At 43.7% G+C, this 23,375-nt stretch overlaps 8 protein-coding genes across 8 annotated transcripts; 5 read left to right on the top strand and 3 right to left on the bottom strand. All coding sequences in view use genetic code 12, as the record gives it.

Annotated features, from left to right (window-relative positions):
* Positions 1-442: 442 nt before the first annotated feature.
* On the bottom strand, positions 443-6,334 carry CYR1 (adenylate cyclase; the record flags this gene model as incomplete). Its single annotated transcript, XM_029036862.2, has 1 exon — positions 443-6,334. One exon carries the CDS (start codon positions 6,332-6,334, stop codon positions 443-445), a length of 5,892 nt encoding a protein of 1,963 aa, XP_028888959.2.
* Positions 6,335-6,980: 646 nt separating this feature from the next.
* On the bottom strand, positions 6,981-8,516 carry LYP1 (Lyp1p; the record flags this gene model as incomplete). Its single annotated transcript, XM_029036863.2, has 1 exon — positions 6,981-8,516. One exon carries the CDS (start codon positions 8,514-8,516, stop codon positions 6,981-6,983), a length of 1,536 nt encoding a protein of 511 aa, XP_028888960.2.
* A 1,147-nt stretch (positions 8,517-9,663) lies between these two features.
* Positions 9,664-10,218, top strand: CJI96_0004612 (uncharacterized protein; the record flags this gene model as incomplete). Its single annotated transcript, XM_054702216.1, has 1 exon — positions 9,664-10,218. One exon carries the CDS (start codon positions 9,664-9,666, stop codon positions 10,216-10,218), a length of 555 nt encoding a protein of 184 aa, XP_054558191.1.
* Positions 10,219-10,556: 338 nt separating this feature from the next.
* Positions 10,557-12,392, top strand: CJI96_0004613 (OPT family small oligopeptide transporter; the record flags this gene model as incomplete). Its single annotated transcript, XM_029036864.2, has 1 exon — positions 10,557-12,392. The coding sequence occupies one exon, from the start codon at positions 10,557-10,559 to the stop codon at positions 12,390-12,392; it is 1,836 nt and encodes a 611-aa protein (XP_028888961.2).
* A 1,228-nt stretch (positions 12,393-13,620) lies between these two features.
* On the top strand, positions 13,621-16,071 carry CJI96_0004614 (OPT family small oligopeptide transporter; the record flags this gene model as incomplete). Its single annotated transcript, XM_029036865.2, has 1 exon — positions 13,621-16,071. One exon carries the CDS (start codon positions 13,621-13,623, stop codon positions 16,069-16,071), a length of 2,451 nt encoding a protein of 816 aa, XP_028888962.2.
* An 842-nt stretch (positions 16,072-16,913) lies between these two features.
* CJI96_0004615 (uncharacterized protein) lies at positions 16,914-18,458 on the top strand (the record flags this gene model as incomplete). Its single annotated transcript, XM_029036866.2, has 1 exon — positions 16,914-18,458. One exon carries the CDS (start codon positions 16,914-16,916, stop codon positions 18,456-18,458), a length of 1,545 nt encoding a protein of 514 aa, XP_028888963.2.
* A 620-nt stretch (positions 18,459-19,078) lies between these two features.
* On the top strand, positions 19,079-20,557 carry CJI96_0004616 (uncharacterized protein; the record flags this gene model as incomplete). Its single annotated transcript, XM_029036867.2, has 1 exon — positions 19,079-20,557. One exon carries the CDS (start codon positions 19,079-19,081, stop codon positions 20,555-20,557), a length of 1,479 nt encoding a protein of 492 aa, XP_028888964.2.
* A 554-nt stretch (positions 20,558-21,111) lies between these two features.
* On the bottom strand, positions 21,112-22,632 carry CJI96_0004617 (beta-fructofuranosidase SUC2; the record flags this gene model as incomplete). Its single annotated transcript, XM_029036868.1, has 1 exon — positions 21,112-22,632. The coding sequence occupies one exon, from the start codon at positions 22,630-22,632 to the stop codon at positions 21,112-21,114; it is 1,521 nt and encodes a 506-aa protein (XP_028888965.1).
* Positions 22,633-23,375: the final 743 nt, after the last annotated feature.

Below are 23,375 nucleotides of genomic sequence, written 5' to 3' on the forward strand. Positions count from 1 at the left end.
ATGTTGCCAAGGTAAGGCGAATCCGATTTATTGGAAGAATACGCGACATACAGGAAAGTCACCAAAGATACTACAACGATGTTTGTAAGAAGGAGCCAGTCAGCAAGAATAAATTTTGTACATTGGGAAAACTGGATTAGTTGAAGTTAGATTTTTCAGAATATTCTTAATTAGGCGGTTGTACGAAGATACTCCTGAACAGGATAATGCACTTCTGCCTAAGCCTTTCCTCTGCGCGTCCACAAGGGTTTACTTTTTGGCTGCAAAATTGCAACCTTCGGAATCGAGCCTGAAGCAAAGCAGAAATTTGCCTAGTGAACGGAGACTTCAGTGAACTTAACCGACCGAAATTAGATAAATCTCAGGCGTGAACATGGTTCTAAGAAAAGTTGTTGACTACGATGCCTAATGTCTTGCAGTGTGAATAAAACTATATAATTTTTCAACTGATATTGGCAGATTTGATAAATTGTTTGACCTCATCCATGAGTGTCCAAATGTCCGGACTGCCGAAGAAGTCTATGCGACCGTTTCCACCATTCCTTCGAAGTAATGTTTGCCGAAGTTCAAGATTGGCAATACTGTTTTCTATCCTAGTAACCAGATGATTCAAGAGAGCAACAAGCTCCATTTCTTTGAACCTCTTGGCCGTCGATTCCAGAATAATTTCCGAAGAGTGCTTCAGGAAATTTTCGTCCATCCTCATACCAACGTTGACGGCAGCACAGATATTTTCCAAACGAAGTGAGAGCGTGCGCAACTGATACACAGCGTCAACCGGAACGGCACCAACAATTCTGCCCTTATACTGATCATCTTCATCAGCTCTCTTCTTAAAAATTTCAAATCTAAGCTCCAAACGTTTTGGATACACTAGCGTTATCATCTCAGGTGTTTCAAGGCCCTTCAATTTGCGTTCACCTAGAGGGAAATAAGACACGCCCATCTCTTCCAATGAAGCTATTTCCTTCTCGATAATTTCTCCAGCACGCAAGTTACCCTCGTAAGCTGCTTCGAGAGATAGTTCTCCTATTTTTATGCTATCATGAATGTGATACAATTGCTCCATTTCGTGAAGGAAGTCGGAACTAACAGCAATCTGTCCACCATCGGCACTGGACTCGATTCTTGAAGCACGGTTCACCATCGGTCCAAAATAGTCCATTCTTCTAGTAACCATATCGAGTTCACACACTGGTGAACCCCAATGGATTCCCATTCTCACTGACAACCCTCTGAATATGACATTGTTATCACCGTCAGTAACTTCGCAACATTCGTTGGTTTCTAAAATTTCGGAGGGCCACTCCTCATTTAATAATTGATACTGAACATTAAAGCACCATAGTAAAGCCGAGGTGGGCGACGGGAATGTAACCATAAAAGAGTCTCCTTCAGTCTTCACCTCATAACCTCCCACAATTCTCAATTGACGACGCATAATAGTATTGTGTAATTTGATGGCAGAACGCATCACCACAGGATAGGTATCCCACAAAAGTGTCGAGTTTTTGATATCCGTGAAAACCAATGCTAGGTCGCCCACTGGAGGTTCAATTTCGTTATCCAACGCTCGAAGTGCTGTATCACCAGATTGAGCTCCCCTATCTCTTCTTCTCTTGTTGGCAAAGAGATCGGTTTCGCGTCCCAAATTGTTGTACAAGCTCTTCTTCTTCTTACTCTTGCGATCGCCAATCGAAATCACATTCACAGATATCTTGTCCGTGGCACCGTAACCTATAGCATAATCCCTCAACTTTTGAGCTGCAATCATCGGATCTTCTTTCGCTTGACGGAGAATATCAACGGCTAAATCATACGAGACAAAATCCCAAAGTACCCTCGTACCCATCACGAGTACATCATCGTTACCAGAAAGTGGGTAAGTAGAGATGCTTGGACCTGAATGTGTATGTGGAAGGTAGTCGAAGAATCCCGCACCACGAGAAACTTGAAGAGTGCCATCAAGAGCACCATCACCCGAAACATAACCACCGCAAGCACGAACTCTCTCGAATTCGTCCCTGCTGGTTGGATCATGATTGGTAGTGAGAAGAACATGTTCTCCATTACTCTTTGATAACACTAGCTGGATGTCACCAATGTTACCACAATAGATCGTTTTATCCTTGATGTAAAGAGCACACATGGTACAACCATTCAATGAATCATCGGGAATCTTGATAGAAGCTAATTCGGGGCTGACTGTGTTGGGTGCGAAATATCCCCCCTTCTTTGCAGCAAACACCGCATTGATTTCTTTGTTCAATGATAAGAATGCTCTTCTCATGGCATCTGCTATTTCGTGGTCAGAGGAGATTTTGTTAAGCTCATAGGTGAGGTTGGGAACAAAAATTTGCTTAGTTAAATGAGAAAGATGGTGTCCCATGACTTGATGACCTCCCGATTTTCCATCAAAAGAGCATAACAACTGTTCATTTTCGTTCCCGCGGAACTTTTGCATGAAAACATCTCTAAATGAAATATGCTCTCTAAGACCCATGGAATCAGAGACACCATATCCGACATTATCCAATTCAGACGATGCTGTTCTGAGGCGCACATCAACACCGGGATCTGGAACAGCAGGAGTGGTCAACGTGACATCCATAAGACCTAATACCTTCAAATTCTTGAGTACCAAAAGACTATCAAGATCTTCACCTGTGACAGGATTCTTCACATAGCTCTGCTTTATTTCAAAGCGTTTGTTTCCGGAAAAATTGAGATACCGCAACTTCGGATTAGCAAACCAATTCCAATCGTATGGCCAGTTGGAGATATTGTACCTTAATAAGTTGGAACCAGCGTCAAAGTACGTAAGATTCTCGAGTTTACTAATCTCTGATGGAAGAGTCGTTAGTTTATTGTTGTTGAGGAACAATAGTCTGAGTGCGGAAAGCTCCTCAAGATCATCAGCAGGTAGCTTCGTGAGGCCATTTCCTGAGAGGTAAAGTTCCGACAACTTCTTCAAATTCGCGAGCCCTCCCTCAGGAATTTCGAGGATATCATTGTAAGCTAGATTCAAGCATTTCAACTGTGTGAGCAACGAAATAGCCTCGAAGCAATCATCGCTTAGGCGATTGTCTGCTAGGGTAAGCGACAATAAGCTGTCGGCAATAGATACCGGACCTTCCTTCAAAGCCGAAGCATTAAGCTCGTTGGCCTCTTCCAAGGATTCAACACCATCTTGTCTGAGATTCACCGACGATGATATCTTCTTGGCAATGGCGAACAGGGGTTGAGGGAAAGAAGAAAGTAGATTTGATGCAACATTCAACACAGATAAGCTCTTCAAATTCCAAATCTCGTCCGGCAAGCTCAGTATATTGTTAGAATGCAAATCTAAGTATTGCAAAGAGTGAAGCTTTCCAATAGACACGGGAATGCCTTGAATGTTGTTACCGTAAAGCGATAGGTGGGTGAGTCTAGGGAGATCACCAAGCTCCTCAGGTAAATTGACCAAATGATTCTTGTCGAGTACCAACTTTTCGATGTGTGGTATTTTGGTGACAAATTCGGAAGGCAACATAGTAAGCTTAGCCTTCGACAAATCAAGAACTGTCAACATCGGAAGCAAAATTTCAAATTCCAAATTGGTAATTGGGTTTCTGTCAAAATGAAGCAATCTGAGCTTTTCCATCTTGTCGTTAAATGCCGAGATCTTGTTCTTTGAGGCGTAAACCACTTCTAAACTGGGTAAGTCACCGAGGACATCGACGTTAGAAATCTGATTGTAACGAATATCTAATCTCTTAAGATTGATGAGGCTCTTGAAGCTATCGGGGATATTGCCTGACAACTTGTTGGTGCATAGATTCAATTTCACCAACTTCGATAATTTGGCAATCGAATCAGGAATGTGGTACAAGTCATTGTAGGATAAATCAAGATCTTGTAAATTGGTTAAGTCGTTAATGCACTCTGGATAATCCTCAAAATAATTAGAAGATAAGTTGAGGTGTGTCAAGTTATTTAGTTTCCCGAATGATTTAGGTAGATCATAGAGCTGATTGGAGTTGAGTTTTAAGGTCACCAAATTACTCAACACGCCGAACTTCGAAGGAAGTTCATCCAAAAAATTTGCCTCCATGTTGAGTGATGTCAAATCTCTCGCCTCAAGAAAGTTGACTGGGAACTTGGAACAACCATTGCGAGAAAAATTGATAGCCGAAAGATTCGTACAAGACTGGATAAAGTCCAATGGAATATATATCGCAGGATTGTCTGAAACATTAAGTTTTTCGATTTCATAGGTATGTTGATGAAAGATGATGGGAATGTTCTTTAGGTCTAAGCCAGATATGTCGACATCAACATAATCTTTTGTGACCAAGGACTCTTCTTCATGTGTCAAATTTCTCAACACCTTATTCTCCACAACTAACTTGCACACGAAAGATAAATCCTCCCTTCCAATAATTCTGAAGTTGTCATTTTCGGTATATCCACTGAGACTCAATAAGCCCATCTGGATCTTCAATGGCTTCTCAAATGGTTCCAAAACTTTGACATTGCGACCAACATATAGAGCAAGGTGATAATTTGATATTGATTCGAAGAAAAATTTTCTCTGCACTATTCTCAATAGTTCGGCGGCATTAGTTTCCAAAGGACACAAGATGGTTGTGAACGTGTTATCCTCCTTGAACACACGAACAATATGGTTGGGACCCTTTGCCAATTTGCTTTCCACTGCAGGCGACCGATTAGCCCATGTACCGAAGAGAATTGGAAGGCGACGTCTTGGAGCAGCGGTGCGGGGTTCTGATTTTCTTTTCTTTTCCACAGATGCACTATGATCAATCACAGTAGCCTGAGGGCCCTCCTTTGAGGACGCCAGGCTCCGTACTGAGCTCGACAGTGACTTGTTGCCTACCTTATGTGAGACCTCACCACCATCGTCTGTTTTGCTAAGATCGGAATTCGACGAATGGTCTGATTGAGCTTCATTTGCAACAGCTGTGGATGTCACAGACGCTGGGTTTGGAATTTCTCCAGTGACATCCCAAGAGTCCGGTGCTTGCCAACCAGCTGCTGGTTTCACATGATCCTCGCCCTTGACAGGATCACTCACGTCAGTTGAGCTATTGTTGGCCAGCTTGAGAGAAGGACGAATGGGCGCCTTATCCGGCTTTCTGAGAATGCTCTGCATTTCATCGAAATTTAAATCGAGGTCAAAAACCTTGGATGGGCTCGATTGAAGAGCATCTGAGGCACTGCTAGCAGACTTTCTACGCGGGGTCTCACCCGTGCCTTTTCCAGACCGCAGAGACGCCTCTTCAGAAATGGAAGCATGGCGAGACGATGCGTCGCTATGACCTTGGCTAGAAGCACCCTGATGTTGGTGATGATGGTACAGCGAAATGGAAGGTAACCTGAACTTATGTTTAGATGATCCTGAGCTTGTAGAGCCCTTGTGGTCCGCCGCGTGACTAAGCAGACCGCCACTCTTACGACCACCGGAGGATGCCTCATGGTCAGCAGACACCTCTGAATCCTTTCTATTAGAATGTATGAGCTTATTGAGCAAGCTCGAGCCCTTTTTCCTAAATCTTGGCTTGATGGGATGGCTCAATGGGGGCACGTTCGCTTGAGGTGCTTTCGTGCCGTGGAACCCTCTGTAGTTATTCTTGAGTACAGAATCGTCATTTGCATGCAGCTCATTCTGTTCAGGCAGCTGCTGCATCAGCACCACCAGCAGTCTCGGCAGATAATTTTCAGTGGTATTTGTTCTGTAAAAGTTGGGTCTTCCCTGGCTCAGAGCCTGATTTTGTTGGTCGTCGTTTACCACCGAGCCGGACGAACGGGAGCGTGCTTCCAAACGATAAGGGGCATGATGATCCAGAGACCCAGAACCAGACAGAGAAACCGGCAGAAGCAGGCCCAGAGTGGCATTGTGTTGGTTTCCCCTCGTCGAGTTGAATGCGACGCTTGAGGCCGAAAAATTCGTATTCGTGGGCGAAGGTTCCGGGACACTTGTTGACGTGGCCAAAGCACTGGGCTTAAACGAGTGACGTTGCTCCAGAACCCCTGCTGGCACTCTCTGCGACGCAGGGTGGGAGAGAGGAGTAGTCGACGGTTTTCTTGATGAAGGAGCCAGGAACGAGGTCATGGACAATTTCGGCGTTACCGACGACTTTTCTCGTTTCTCATGACTGCCACTGGCTTCAGTGTTTGAAGCCTCTGCACCAGCGCCCAGCGCCGTATCTGAAGCCTGTTCAATTCGTTGTTCTGAGGCACCTTCCTGGCCACCCTGAGTTCCGCCAGCAGAACTCATGGAAAACACCAGGCGGAGGTCCAGCTTAGACTTGTCTTTTCTAAGAAAGGTCATGGTGAAGTGCAAAGAGAGCAGACAAAGGAGAGCTGCGATTCAATGAGATTTGCAGCGGGCACTGCTGGGAACGGCTAGTTTGTAGGGAAGAGAGAATGGTATGCAGAGATCTAGTAAAAAGTCTTGATGTTGCGACCCTGCACACTTGGGCAGTACTAGCAAGTGTCCCCACAGTGAATAGTTTGAGACAACTGGATATGGGCAAGAGATGTAATTCTCCGTGGGATTTTCTATAAAAGGAAGGAACATTATTGTTAACACTTGAAAATATCGACGGTGAGGTTGCTGTGTCGCGAGTGACACTCGCTTACAACGGCCATGGTAATGACAGGGAAGAAAGAAGATTATCGAGAGGTAGGATAGGGGTATACGATGCAATAGGGTCAATTGAATTCAATTCATATCTTTCAGGGGTCCTTTATTTATGAAATTATCACTTTGTGTTGAACGAGTTGAATTTGTGTTTAAGATCGTCGGCCAAACACTGTCTGCACAATCACAATTAAAATCAGATGCACACGACATGCCATGCTTGAATGATTGGTATGAAAGTAGGATTCAAATTTTGGCTTATTGCGGATATCTCATCTAGAATTATCTATAGCACTGTACGATGTTGGACTTCTGCTTGTGGTAGATGGCTGTCTTATCGGTCGTCATTCCAGCGGAAATCCCCGCCGAAAATGTTGATCTCCTGAATCTTTCGGAGCCCTTTGCCGCTATTGATCTCGAACAATGCCCAAAGGGCCACAAAAACGGCTGGAGTGGAATACGCTCCAACAAACTCGAAGATGGAGAAGTTCCAGTAGGTGCTGAGACCGTTGCACATCAATATAACGACAATGCTGACTGATGCAAGAGGAGCCCAAAATCGCAAGTTCCACTCGGATCTATATAGCATCTTTGCTTTGTCTATCTCATAATACTCAAGGGTCTTTCTGAATCGCACATAGGAGAATCCAACAAGACACCACATGAGCAATCCTGCCGAGGCACAGCATGTGAGAAGGAAATTAAAAACGGTGGCAATAGTTTGGAATTTAAGTAAAAGAGCAAAGAGACCAATCGCAGAAGTGCCGAGCACACTAGCAACGGGTACGCCAATGGTATTAGCTTTCTCGAATGTCTTTGCAAGCTTACTTCGATCTGAATATGTCTCGCACACAGCTTGAAGGCATCGCGAGCCGAAGTATATGTTTGAATTAGCGGCAGAGAGAATTGCGCTGAAGATGATGAAGTTGAATATAGAAAGTAGTAAACCGTTGTCACTGAGCCCGCAGTTGATCAACGAAATCAAGAAGGGCGACGAGGCGAGGGTATCTTTCGCACTGTCACCACCGATGGAGAGCCTGTCGTCGTTATAAGCGATTGTTAGGGTAAGAAGAATGACCGAGATCAAGTAGAACAACACAATTCTTACAAAAATTAGTCTGGTGACCTGGGGAATCGTTTCTTGGGGCTTTTCGATATCTCCCGTGGTAATGGCGATAGATTCTACCGATTGGAAGATGAATGATGTGAAGACTAGTGAGTTGATGAATCGCACGACATAGCTGGTGGGAGAATCGAACGCACCAAAAAAACTAGACGGTAGGTCTGCCGTGTATGTGTGGAAGAGCAGTCCTGACCACGCCAACCTAGCCAGAACGAAAAGAATCCAACAGAAAATAGCGACCACTTTTATCAAAGCAATCCAGAACTCAATCTTCCCGTACAAGTCTACAGGGAGCAAATTGAACACCGTGAGGACGAGCCAGATACAAAAGATTAGAGCCGTCTGATAATTCTCAACGAATGCAGCATCCCAATACAGAGATGTGCTCACGAGAATCGACAACTCCAATGCAAAGGTGAGCCCCCAACTAGCCCAGTAAATCAAATTGTTAGCAAGTCCCAAAGGCTCAGATAAAAACACGAATTGGAATTTGCAGATCAGCCCATTGCCGGGCATGAACACCGCCAACTCCGCTGTCATTTCCAATATGAGCATGACAAGGAACAGAAGGAAAGACATGGCCACTAGCGTCTGGAATGGCCCATTTTGAAGCACCGTTGAGACAGAAAAAAAGAGCCCTGTGCCTATTGTTCCCCCAATGGCCAACATCGATACCGAAGCCAGCGTGAGATGATGATCTCGTCTGGCATCAGCACGACTGCTACTCGGTGTGAGCAAAGAAGCCATGGTGAACACAATGACAGACCAAAGCGATTTACCCCAGTTTCAAGCAGATAGGTGGTCACGTGAGTATCAGCACGTGGTAGTTAGCGTGCTCTTAGGAGGACGCAATTGCGAATTCTTGAGATACTTTGTGAGCTATGCAAAAAGCACAATGTTGGTTCAGTCGGTGCACCGATGGAGTAGAGGAATCCGATGAGAACCTGACGCTTTCTACATTAGATGGTCCAAGTCCTTCAACAGAATGGCATCCTTATTTTTCCCACTGAGCTAAATTTTAGTTATCCTTCACTTTTTCTAATTTTCATCTCTTTCACATCACTCTTTCAAAGTGCTTACTTTTCATCGGCCTCTTCTTAAGCCACCTCTATACCAATTCTCTGTCTCTAGCACTTTGACAGCTTCTATGCATTGAATTTTTTCTTGGCACCCTCAAACCAACTTCACCTGCCATACTAAACCCACGTCTCGGCAACAGAAGAAAAAAGAGCCGACACGGATCAAATTTGCTCGCCGGAGGCCGCAGGTGCCACAAACGCAGCCGAGCTTCGAACGGCATCAATGCACGGCGTATGGTAGCGAGAAAGCAACGATGCGATAAGACAGGATAACGCAAAACCCGCTATCTTGTCCACAGAGGTGTTCTGCTAATCGAGGAGCAGTTTGTAAATCTTTGCCCGACAAGGCATCACACTAAGAGGTTTCTGTGAGTTTCGACACATTTTGGGGATGCATGCACGGTCTATTGGGACGCTTCATATGGCTTTTTTTTTTTTTTCGCAACCATACTTTTGCCCACCAGAGAAGTAACGAACTATGGTCGAGTGACACTAAGCTGAAAATGACATCAGATTGAAATTGGCGCTCTTTTGAATGTGAATGGGTTATGATCTTTTCTTTTCCTTTTTTCGAACCATTGTCTGATGTGACCGGACTGGCGACTAGCTGAAATCTCATTCGTACAGATAAAACACCATATGCATATGTCACTCTGTGATAAGGAAATTCTGAAAGTGCGCTCCACAAGATTGCAGGCTAAACCGAATGCCAAAAAGCGTACGGCTTTGCCGTTGCTTCTAGACAATGAAGAATCATATATATTCGGTGCGTCTCCTCATCTTGTAAGGTTGACTTTACTTCCTTTTGAAGCGCTATGTCTGAGAAGCCCGCTGGTTTGACGAATCTCGCTAGTGTTACTAGTAACACTGATAGAAGAGAAGCTGCTGACCACGAGTTGGACTTGCATGCCATCACTTCGCAACCGCTTTCTATTGGAGAAGTTGGTGAGGAATTCACCTCTGACCAGAAGTTTTTCATATTGAAGAGATTGAATTATGGCCATCTTGATAACCTCGATGATCTTCCTCCAGGGGCGGTGTTCATGATGGAGAAGATTCAGAGTCTTTCCTCTGAAGAGGCGAGAGCGATTATAGAGGATTACATTGCAAAGCATCTTGGAGAAGTCAACATTCCCACGGAAGAGTTTGAATTCATCGAAAAGCTCTACAAGATTGAGACCTCCTCCGGAGGTAACGTGGCTAAACACTTAGAACAGTCGTTAGAGAAGCTGGAGTACAACGTTGCAAGTGATGAAGTCGAAGAGTCGCTGATGAGCCTGGGACCTAGTCACCATGTTATCGTTGACCCTGCTCTCCAACTCAGAGTAGAGGCTGGAATTATCGCTTATTGGTCTCCTTACCTGAAGTAAGATCTGTAACTGACCCATACGATGACCCTAGTATTCCTTGCGAGACACCTAGAGTTTATCTTGTTGGGTTGGTCTGGACAATCCTTGGTACCTTTATCAACACTTATTTCCAAGACAGACAGCCAAGTATCTCTTTACTCAGTTCGGTGGTGCAACTTTTCATTTATCCATGCGGAAAGCTTTGTGAGTACTTCCCACACTGGTCCTTCAAGATTGGCAAATACGTGATAGATTTGAACCCGGGTCCCTGGACTTACAAGGAGCAGATGCTTGCAACGATATGTTATAACTTCTCATCTACCACTGCGTATGTTGGCAGCAACATTCAGGTACAAAAGATGGACATTTTCTACAACAATAAGTGGGTTGATTTCGGATACCAATTCCTTCTTATGTTCTTCACCAACTTTATGGGTTTTGGCTTGGCTGGTCTTGTTCGTAAATTTGTTGTTTACCCAGAATCAGCAATCTGGCCAACAAATTTACCCACCTTGGCTTTGAATAGTGCATTGATGCAGCCAGAAAAGAAAGAGTCCATCAATGGTTGGAGAATTAGCAGGTACAACTTCCTTTTCTTGACAACGGCTCTTTCTTTTCTTTGGTACTGGGTGCCAGATTATTTGTTCACAGCCCTTTCCACATTCAACTGGATGACTTGGATTTCTCCAAACAATGTCAACTTAGCTGTTATTACTGGTTCGCAAAGTGGTCTTGGATTGAATCCAATCTCTACATTTGACTGGAATATCATAAGTTTTCTCAACCCATTGATCTACCCCTTCTACACTCAACTCAACCTTTTTCTTGGAGGTCTTGTTGCTTTTGTGATGACTGCTGCATTCTGGTATACCAACTATAAGTGGACAGCTTACTTGCCAATTAACTCAAACTCGTTGTTCACTAACACAGGTGACTACTACGAGGTTACAAAAGTTGTTGATGAGAACAGTTTGTTTGATCCTGATGCATATGAGAAATATGGACCTCCATTTTATTCTGCCGGAAGTTTGGTAGTTTATGGTGCATTTTTCCTCATCTACCCCTTCTCATTTTTCCACATCATGATAATGAAATGGAAACAAATAAAGGGAGCTTTTGTGGGACTTTATAAGACATTCCGTAACAAGGAAAAGTCTTCTACTTATGATGGCTTTGATGATTCTTTTTCTAGATCGATGACAAAGTACAAGGAGACTCCTGAATGGTGGTTTATCGTCATACTTGTCATTTCGCTCGTTTTTGGAATCTTGTGCGTTAAATGTTATCCAGCAGAGACTCCTGTATGGTCTCTCTTCTTTGCTTTGGCTCTTAATTTCATTTTTTTGATTCCTTTGAGTATCATTTACGCAACAACAGGTTTCCTGTTTGGTTTGAATGTGCTAATTGAATTAATCGTTGGGTACGCCATACCAAACAATGGCCTTGCGCTAATGTTAGTTAAAGCGTTGGGATATAACATCGATGGACAATGTCAGACTTTCCTTGGTGACTTGAAAATTGGACACAATCTTAGAATTCCCCCAAGAGCAACTTTCAGAGTTCAAATTATCTCAACAATCGTTTTCTCGTTTGTATCCCTCGGTGTTGTGAATCTCGCTATGGAAACGATCCAGGATTACTGTCATCCTCACCAGCCACAGAAGTTCACATGTCCAAGCTCGACCACATTCTATTCTTCATCCGTCTTATGGGGAGTTATTGGGCCAAAAAAGATCTTCAGCGGAATTTACCCTAATTTGCGCTGGTGCTTTTTAATCGGATTCCTTCTTGCTTTCCCCGTTGTTTTCCTACAAAAGATGTTTAAGAGAAACAGACTTGTGCAGACATTCCAGCCAACCTTGATTATCGGAGGCATGTTGAACTGGTCTCCATACAACTTGACTTACTACACTCCCTCCTTTATTGCATCCTTCTTTTTCATGTATTACATAAGAAAGAACCTTTTCGCATGGTGGAGCAAGTATAATTATGTTCTCTCAGGTGGATTGAGTGCTGGTGTGGCTTTCAGCAGTGTGATCATCTTTTTCGCTGTCCAATACCACGACAAGTCTATTTCGTGGTGGGGTAACGATGTCAACACCTACGGTGTGGACTATGTGGGGCCTATCAGACTCAATGCAACCACCGATGCTCCCGGAGGGTACTTCGGTCCTCGCCAGGGTCATTACCCATAATGGAAATCGACATTGGGGCGTTTTTCTCAGGTATAAATATCGGAAGCTTCTATCTCATTTTAAAATTTTAAAAGGTATATAGTTTTAATTCTCGGTTATTTTATGGGAGGATTTAGTCCTCGTAAACGTGCTTTAGTAGATTATATGAAGGGTTCGCTACAAATGGGGTTTGACGAGGTTGTCGACAAATTAATAGAAACATTGAGACATGGCCCATAATATATGCTTGACTTAACTGACAAGTCCTACATCGCTCCTAGGACTTAATCAACAGTCCCTCCTTTCCCCTAATAAGACACTTTATATAAGAATAGAAGAATGCCTGTTGGGCCGCCTGGGGTTGTATTTCCTAGGTGTGGCTAGTTTCTTATTGACGTTGAGCAAGATCCCCTCGTAAAAGATTAGGGAGAAAGCCCCTTGATGCATGCAATCGAGGAAGAGCCAGACAATAAGCGGCTTCCAGAGTGCCACAGAAATGTGCGATAGAGAATTCATGCTAGACGAAGAAGAGAATAAAAAAACTTGTATGTTACCGAAAAGAGGAAAAAAAAAAATTAAAAAAAAAAAAGTTTTATCAATTGGAAATCAGCTTTTCTCTCGATGTCGTTATCAATCCGAGTTTGGAAGTAGGTGTCCTTCGCCTCTAAGCACCAATACTCTATTAATTTAGCGATGTGAAGTGATCACCACACATGGAACAGTTAGATATTCAGAACATCGGCCCATTTGCTAAAAATGCCGAGTTTGCCGCACAAACAAAGAATTGGCAGAGATATCTAGCACAAACTGCACATTCAAGCGGCTTCAATCATCGAAAGCCACACCTCGGAGTATTTTGCTAGAAGCCGCTGGCTGCAAGACTGAGATTACCGTTCTATTCGTCTACACAGTGTATAGCTTAGATGGAGCTCAATATCAGCAAGGTAGATGTGGTGATGACACCTGAGGTAATGATGAAATACTTCCTGAGTGTAAAAGATACAACTCGTTAGGATCAATCCGGCAGCAACAGATTCCCACCGTGCGTTTAAGCGGCTCCAGGAACATCTTTACGAATATAATTTCGTGGCTTACATCAATAAACTTAAACAAGCCACAATTGCACCAATGGCCGCTGGCAGAAGGTTGGTAGGAGGTGGAGGGGAAAAATTCGGAGCCGTACGAATAAGATCAAGAAGTAGATATAAAGCTACTTTGAAGCACCAAAGATACTCGACAACATTGAGCGATGTCTGAAAAAATAGACCTTAACTCAAGTATCACTAAAGGTGGTGGAAGGCTTGAGGCTGGCGCACATGAAGTACACCTTGATGCTATTGCTTCTAATACCTTCTCACTTGGTGGAATTGCCGATAACCTCACTACAGAGCAAAAGTTTTACGTTCTCAAGAGATTGGACTTTGATAATCTCGAGTCGTTGGAGGACTTGCCTCCTTCAGCCGTTTTTATGTTGGAAAGAGTTCAAGAACTAGACATAAATGAGGCGGAGGCAATCCTTATTCATTTCTTGAAGGAACACGATGGCGATGTCAATATTCCCATCGAAACCTATGACTTCGTGGAACGTCTCGTTAAGCATAAGCAATCAGAGAATCTGCATGGAATTGTGAACTTACACGTCAACACCTCAGATAGCAAAACTGAAAAGGGTCAAGCTGACATCGATGCTACAAGATCTTTTGAGACAGAGGATGCAGAGGGTAGCCTCGATTTAGATTTGAAAGTGAGAACAGAGGCTGCAATCTTTGCTTACTGGTCACCATACCCAGAGGTCAGGGCAGTCACAGATCCATTTGATGACCCTGATATACCTTGTGAAACATTTAGAGTTTACGTCATTGGTATTATTTGGGTGGTTCTCGGAACAATTATTGGTGAATTCTTCACTGAGAGGCAACCAAGTATCTCGTTGGGCTCCGCCGCAGTGCAGCTTTTTGTTTATCCATCTGGCAAGCTACTTGAATATGTGCTCCCTAAGAAGACAATCAACATATGGAGATGGAAGATTGATCTTAATCCGGGTCCTTGGAGCCACAAAGAACAAATGCTTGCAACTTTGTGCTACAGTGTGAGTGGTGGAGCAGTTTATGCTACATACTTTATTAATCTCCAAAAGTTGGATATTTTTTACAACAATTTGAAGTTTACCATAGGAGCGCAATTCCTTATCGTCCTTGCATCGAACTTCATGGGCTTTGGTCTTGCTGGGATCTTTCGCAAGTTCGTGGTTTATCCAGTTTTTTCGATATGGCCAACAATCCTTCCAACGCTCGCTGTGAATAGGTCTTTAGTGCAGCCTGAAAAAAGGGAAAATATACACGGATGGAGAATTTCGAGGTATGCATTTTTCTTGACTGTCTTTGCCGCTTCATTCATATACTTCTGGATACCAGACTACTTGTTCACTGCACTTTCTACATTTAATTGGATTTCATGGGCGGCTCCTAAAAGTCTTAATGTTGCAACATTAACTGGGTCGCAAACAGGCTTGGGCCTCAATCCCATCACAACCTTTGATTGGAACAACATTCTAGGCTCTCCATTAGCCTTGCCATTCTTCACTCAAGTGAACAACTATATTGGGATGCTTATTGGTTTTTTCGCAATAGTTGGTCTTTGGTGGACGAACTATAAGTGGACTGCTTACTTGCCCATCAACTCCAATAGCATTTTCACAAACACTGGGAAACGCTACTCTGTAACGTCTGTCTTGAACAGTGAAGGAAAGCTTGACCAGGACAAATACGAAAGAGTGGGACCTCCATTCTATTCTGCTGCAAACTTAGTCGCATACGGCGCTTTTTTTGCAGTGTATCCCATGAACTTTTTCTATGTTGTATTTTCCCATTGGAGGCAACTTAAGTTCGCCCTTGTGGGCATTGGCAAATCCTTCAATTTTAAGGTCAAACGATCAACATACGAAGGTTTCGATGATCCTTTCTCCGTCTCGATGAAAAAATATCCCGAAGTACCTGAGTGGTGGTTCGTTATCATTTTGCTTATTAGTCTTGTATTCTCCATCGTCAATGTTGAAGTATACGATTTGCAAACCCCCGTGTGGACCATCTTCTTTGCACTCGCGTTGAACTTGGTATTCTTGTTGCCATTTTGCATTGTTTACGCAGCAACAGGGACTTCTATGTCAATTAATGTGCTTTTGGAGATGATTATTGGCTATGCGCTTCCAGGCAATGGCACAGCTTTGAATTTCGTGAAGACTCTAGGGACGAACATTGATAGCCAAGCGGAGAATTATATCACAAATCAGAAACAAGCACATTACTGGAGAATCCCCCCAAGATCGCTTTTCAGAGTCCAAATGGTTTCTGTCTTGATTAACAGTCTTCTTGCGGTTGGAATCTTAAATCTTGCGATCAGCTCTATTTCAGACTATTGTCATCCCCGCCAACCACAAAAGTTCACTTGCCCTGGAACCACAACATTCTACTCCGCCTCGGTAATCTGGGGAGTCATTGGACCGAAGAAGATTTTTGGAGGTCTTTATCCTGTGATGCAATACACCTTCTTGATTGGATTTCTTGTCACAATTCCATGTTGGGCCTTGAAGAGGTACTATGGAAAAACTGTCATTGGAAAGTACTTGCATCCTGTTGTGATCACTCTGGGGATGATAGGCTACGCTCCTTACAATTTGAGTTACTACACTCCTGCCCTATAACTCTCCATTGCATTCATGTACGTCATCAGGAAGCGGTACACTGCATGGTGGGAGAAGTACAATTACACTCTTGCCGGTGGGCTCAACGGGGGCATTGCGTTTAGTAGTATCATTATCTTCTTTGCAGTTCAGTACCACACCAAGACTCTTTCGTGGTGGGGAAATGATGTTAATGACAATATTCTTGATGCCACTGCCCCAAGTCGACTCAATGTCACCACTGATGCTCCAGACGGGTATTTTGGTCCAAGAATCGGCCATTTTCCTTAGTAATTTGAATAATATATGTGTGATTCATAATTAAGAATTATAGTCCAAACCTACCTTACCCGCGGCCTAATCTGTGCCCGTAAACAACGGAAGCACAATTGTTCGGAGATAGGTCCCCTTCCTCACTGTTCAATTCTTCGATTCCAGCATGAATTAGCGGTAAGAAACGTAATTTGAAGAATGTTTGCAATGATTCTGACAAAAAAGCTCAGTTTTTGCCCGTATTCAAGCTTTAAGCAGATGCTTGTCTGCATTCGTAAATGCAAAGCTTTGTCAATACATCACTCTGAGGTTGCACAGCCCTTATTGAATCATGACTAGTTGACTTCAATTGTCACTGTTGCATAGCCCGCGTATCTAGTTCAAACATCTCGTAACGAAGGCCAATGGGCATGGCCCTAAGCCTCGCGTCATTGACGAGTCTTTTCGCATTCAGTTAAAGGCAGGGAACTGGCTCGAATCTGTGACTATGGGGAGATGCACCTCGTAAATAGATGTGCGGCTGATATATGCGCCTACTCTTTCATTGGTATATAATGACCAAAATATTCTTCATCATGTAGTGCAATATCATGGGCCATTCGTATGACTTTAAGATAGCGCTCAACCACCCCAACAGGCAATTTCGCCCAGGTGAGGCTGTGACGGGAAATGTTGTCTTGAAAGTTGAAAAGTCAATGACAGTCAAGGAGATCTATGTGGAGCTCAGCGGCGAGCTAGAATCTTGCAATTATAAGTACATGCACCAGTACAATTACGCTACCAAAAGACATGAATCACGCCGAATCTCAAATACCATCAAGTACGACTTGTTCAGGTATGGAGTGAAGGTATTCCCACCACCCAATATCCAGCAGTTTGGCCTGGCTGGCGACTATACTTTAGCTGAGGGATCGTACACCTACCCGTTTGAACTTGAATTCCCAGAAGGACCGGTTGAAGCGAGAACGTATTCACAGTTCGAAGTGGGGAACAGCTATATGAGCACCCCGCTCATGTTTATACCGCCTCAATTGGCCCTGGGAAGTTCTGGTCTGACGTTGATGTCACTCCCACCGTCCTTCAGCATGTACACTGACGATGATAATCATGCCTATGTAAACTACGTTGTGGAAGCCACCGTTGACAGAAAAGGTTTCCTCAAATCGGACTTCGGCTGCCGAAAAGCCCTCAATTTCGCCCCACATCTTGAACAGGTGATGTTTTCCTTAGGACCCTTGATGGATCGCAACTCGTTCATGAATAACTTTGGTATGGGTAACTCTACGCTTAGAATCGAGATATCCAAGAATAAAAGACGTGAGGGAAAGAGTTTCTTCAAGAAAGTGTTCTCTTCTCGACACCTAAAGGTACCTTTTGAATTAGTGGTGGAGTTCAAGCGAAGCAATGCGGTACAGTACCCACGCGGGCAGACTTGTAGAGTGTTACACCAAAATGACAATTTAGCTGATGTCGTGAATGTGAGGCTTTATACGCCATTTTCCAAGGACGCTCTCCAACAAATCTTGATTGGTGAGGTGACCAAAAAAGGCGAGTCTGCCAATAGTCTATGCAGAGTTGTGATCAAAGAGCTCGCAGTATCTTTAGCCCAAGACATTCGTTATCAGGGTGTCGAGGAGCAACGCTGTAGAAGGGACGTTAGGGTTGGTAGTAAAAGCTACAAACACGAGTTCGACTTTTCGGATTTTGAACAGGTGGAATACTGGGGGGCATCCCTTTATCAAAACGTGAAGCAGGAGCATGCTAGCTTTGCAGAGTCAGGTAAAGCCTACATGCTTGAGATTCCTCCTGAGATGCTCTCAATGCCCTTGAATTCTGTTGTTCAGTCCTTCACTGCCCCTAACATTCTGTGCGATGTCTACCTCAAGCTCAGCATGGTGTTAGCCACCACAGAGGAAACGCAGAATAGAACTAGAATATTCTTGGATACACCTATTGCTTTCCTTCCCCTGAGAAACGCAAATTACACTTCCATGACCGTTGAACCACCCGCAGGACCTCCCCCCAACACCTCCTCAGTACCTCCATCTCAGCCGGCAGGTTTGGCCCCTGCTTATGATAAAGATTTATGTAGTGACACCCTCCCATCTTACACTGATGTAAAACAAGCGGGCTAGCGACTAATATGACGATTATTCTTTGATGCCTCCAATTTTTCAAGCTACCAGCCCACTCAAGTCTAGAGGTAAGCCTCATGTACCCTCTAAAAGTCATGTTTACTCAACTGTAGTGGTTCAGTATCGTGCTCGACAAAGTAAGTCCACTATTACAGCCATTGTGGGCTGTTCGAGCTAAGTTCCGAATTCTCTTGAGACCTCGTTTCTTCATTGTTAGAAAGGAATACAGCCCTTCAAAGCGAGAGAGCTGAGAGTGCAACTTCTTGTGACTTGACGATATACACCCACCGAGAGTAACAGAACTGAATTGTTGCCCAGTCTAACAAGAGCTCACAATATAGTTTATGCCTTCACTTCAGTCAATTCGGCCCGATTTCACACCTCCATTTGTCGTCAAAAGACGAAAGTATCGATGAGACTTTATTTTTTCGGCCTCTCCTCTGAGAATGTCCTAGTCGCTCATTTCTGGAAGTCCTGGCAGCATTGACGCGCATTATCTCGCACAAACCATGCCTTTTCGCGAAGGCTTCTGATGTCTAGTTTATGCATGAGATCTGTCGAAGGTAACAGAGCTCTTGCCCAATTTTACCCTCCATGAACCCCCCCTCTCCTCCACACACATGCGACACACTTACTCTTTTAAGCTAATTCCAGACAATCCTCCTGTCCCCTTCGGTCCTGGCGACAAAGTTATAGGAAATGTGGAGCTTGAGGTGTTCAAGCAGATGACAGTAAAGGAAATCGTTGTTCTGTTGAGCGGCAACACTGAATCTTGCAACTACAAAATCGAGACTCGCTACAACCCTGTCACCAAAAGAACAGAAACTCGAGCGATTTCAGAGAAAATCAGATACCACTTGTTTGATCACACGGTGAAGGTATTTCCGCCACCCAATGTCCAGAAAATGGGTTGCGCTGATGATTACACCTTGTTGGAGGGAACTTACAAGTACCCATTCGAAGTCGTGTTTCCATCTGGGCTGGTGGAAGCGAGGATGCTGTCCCTGTTTGGTACCTCAAATTACGCAAGGTCATTAGGGTCTCTTCTGCCTTTTAGGGTTGGAGGTGCGGGCCAGGCGCTCACAAAGCTGCCGCCTTCGTTTAATGCACACTTTGAAGACAGAGATTATGCGTGGGTACATTACACACTCGATGGTAAGGTAGGCCGAAAGGGTTTCTTCAAACCGGACATTGTTGAGAGCACTCGCCTTAGCTATTCTCCTCTGCTTGAAGAAGTTGTATGTTCATTCGGTTCATTGATGCAAAATGGCCTGTTCATCGACAACGTAAGTAGGGGTAATACTCGACTTAAGTTCAAAATAGAAAAAGACAAAAGGCAGGAGGGAAGAGGATTCTTCCGGAAAATGTTTTCTTCGAGATCAGTGAAGGTGCCATTTGAGGCTGTTGTCGAATTCAAGCAAGGCAACGCAGTCCAATATCCTCAGGGTCAAACAAGCAGGGTTTTGCATCAAGGAGACATACTAAAGGATGTTATTGGCGTCAAGATACTTACAATATTTTCAGCAGAAGCTTTAAAACAGATTCTTTTTTTTGAACAGGGTGAAAAGAAGAGTAATTCTAAAAGAATGCACAGGCTCGTATTCAAAGAAATGACGTTGTCAATTATTCAAAATATTACCTATCAAGGCATTCATACACAAACAAAACTGAAACAGGTCTTGATTGGCCAAAGGAGCTTGAATAGCGAGTTCGAATTTGCTGACTTCGAGGTAGTTGAAGGGCAATGGAGTCAAACATTAATAAACAAAGTGAAGCAAGAGCATCTTCATTTGACAGAGTCCAACAAAGCCTACATGCTCGAGTTGCCACAAGAATTACTTTCAATCGAACTCACTACTGAAGCCCAGTCGTTTGATGCTCCGAATATCCAGTGTGATCTGGTTCTCAAGATTGACTTCGTTATTTCTACGTCAGAAGAAAGTCCAAACCTGACCACCTTATCATGCCAATGTCCAATTCTCCTACTTCCATCGCGAAACAGAAGGACGCATGATGTTTTAAATCCTCCTCGTATGCCTCCTACGACAGTGGTTGAACATACAGAGGAGCAACTACCATCATACAATGAAGTCGTCTGAAATCAAACTAATAATGCATAGATGCACAGATACATCAAACATCATGTGTCCTCCGGCTTATATTGCTGACGTCCGTCCATCTTATCACAAAGGTTCCCCCAAAGCCAAAACAATTGTGCCATGTGAGTGTACAGTGTGAAATAGATTTCTATCCTTGGTGATCGAACGATATGAAGTGAAATCTTATTTAATGTGAATGCTTCTGAACAAATCAGGATCATTGCTATTTCACGGATTAGGAAGATTATTCTCCTTCTCAATCTGATTCTGAGGACTCTGATCTAGATTCGGGCAATTCTGCAAGTTTTGAGTATTTGGCCTCACATGAGCAGATGAAAAAGTCGTGATAACGATCCTATAGTTTTCTATTGCCCAGCTTTCATGTTTAATAGAAATTGGTGCCCTCGAGTGTGCCAATCATGGCGACCAAACGATAAACATGGAGGAAATTATATACATCTTACACTTGATCGTGACGACTATATCCTCATATATTTAGCTTGATTTGAGCTCATTCAATTATTTAAAATGATCTGAGGCGCCCATTTTAAGAATTAGTGTCTCAAGGAAAGTTCATCCACAGCGAAATCAACCACGTATGTATCATCCGTGGATGCACTAAGCACTACTGATTCTGGTAACGAGCCTTCACTCATAAAAAATGTGTTCGTTATCGTGCTTGAGCCATCATTTAAAAAGACCTCCAAAAGATTTTTGTCCACAATTGCCCTCAAATTGAACGTCTTGTTTGAGTCCTTGTCTGTTTTGAGGGGTTCCACGAAAGCCGAAATTTTATCTGTAAAGAACGGATTTTTGTTGAATTTGTTGTCAATGCCTCGATCGACATAAAATGCCTCCACATTGGCATCGTAGCCTAGTGTGATCTCTTCTTTGGTACCATTATGACTGTTTGATAAGATACTGATGTTAATCACCTTGCTGACTTTCTTCTCAGCCGACACAGTGAAAGTCAATTCTATGTCAAAAACGCCTGTTTTGTTAGCTTTAGCTGAGATGGGGTCAGACAGACTCAAGGTTAGGTTCTTTTCTTCAACTAATCGCTCTGCCTTGACTGAGCTACCTATCACAGGTTTTTGGACCAAAGTCAACAAGTCGCTTTCCGGATTGGCTGGCATTCGTGCTAATGTATGGTTTCTCACAATTCCCGTGGACCCCCTCCACTCTTTCGTGGGAACGTGCTTCGCATATTGCCAGTTAGAAGCCCAAGCAACCCCCAAAACACCATCTTCCAAAGGTGCATCGCTGAAGCTCTGGAAAGCATAAAAATCCTTCCCATGATCATGAATACGGGTCTGACTGTCATCAGGAATAAATCTGTAGCCGTCAAAATCGCCAATAAAGTATTGATTCGCAGAGCCACCTAGAGGCATGCCTGGGTTTATTGCCAAAAGCATCACCCACTTCTTCTTGTCCTCCCCCTCAATTGGGAGTTCAAAAAGCCCTGGACACTCGTACTGAAAACCATAAAGACCAGCAGAAAAGTTCAGGTGTAACACCCAGTTCTTCAAGTCTGTGGACCCAAAAATCTGGATTTTATACTCCTGAGATTTAGCCAACACCATGACCCAATGATTTGAGGGTTCATGCCAAAAGACCTTAGGATCACGAAATTGCTTAGAATTGACATCAAGAACGGGGTTGGCCTCGTACTTGGTGAAGCTGTAGCCACCATCAATAGAATAGGCTACTTCCTGTGTCTGAGCGTCCTTGGAGTTCAATGTGTACAAGGCAACCACCCTCTGACGAGGATCAATGTCATCATCAAAGAATCCTGAAGTATTGTTGTGGTCCACCACAACAGAACCAGAGAAGATTCCCTGTCCTTTTTCTTCAGGCGCAATAGCTACCCCATGATCCACCCAAGTACTCAAGTCCGTGGACGTAGCATGACCCCAATGGAGGTCCAGCAGACCTGTAGTATCGTTAGGGGTGTACTGGAAGTATAGATGCCACAACTGTTCTTTTTCGTCGAACCAAGGTCCGTTTGGATCGTTCATCCAGCCATTTTGTGGGGTAAAATGAATGAGCGGCCGGGGGTCTTCCGTCAAGGCCATTGCAAAGGAGATGAGAGAGACCAAACAAAATAACAGACCAAGCATTGAGGATTTTGAACGGGAAAATCAGAGATTTACGCTCCTTTTATAGCAACAGGCAATAAGATGCCCCGCAAAAACTGCCTCGGAAAAACTTTTAGTCTGGGCAAAAGCCGCACAAGCCCCCCACCCCCCACAACAGACCGGGGTAGTTTTTCCACCACTTAGATTCAAGTGTACACGGGCAAGAGTGGAGACTCGGAATTTTTGGGTCCAAACAACAGCTAAGCCCTCTTTTCGTTAGAAGAGGTTTTTTTCGATGATCTCTGTTGCCAGGTTCGCCCATAGACTTTGTATCATCAAGAGACTTGCCAAATTGGGCAATGAGGATCCAGAGGATCCAGTGCCTGGTTTATAGAAGCTTCCACTATGAAAACAAATGTGCTGTCCAACATGTAAACAGCGGAGGCTTGCCAAAACTTTGGTCTCTACGTGAGAATTAATTCTTGGCAGTACCAAATAGCACCTTTGCCATGACATTAGCTCACCGGAAAGTCACTACCGCAAGAATGAATGCAGTTTATCCGTGGGTATGAAAAAGACTGATTTAGAGACCGTTCTCAATGGGAAACAGGGTTTCTTATGTGGCATAACGAGATCATTTGGAGGAAATTCAAATTTTGAGTCTCGTGCCCTTTGTGCAATAATATAATAACGACAGATCTTTAAATCCTTCGATGCTTACGAATCGAGCACGCCATCGA

The sequence above is a fragment of the Candidozyma auris genome, chromosome 5 (assembly GCF_003013715.1).
Source record: "Candidozyma auris chromosome 5, complete sequence".
NCBI lineage: Eukaryota > Fungi > Ascomycota > Pichiomycetes > Serinales > Metschnikowiaceae > Candidozyma > Candidozyma auris.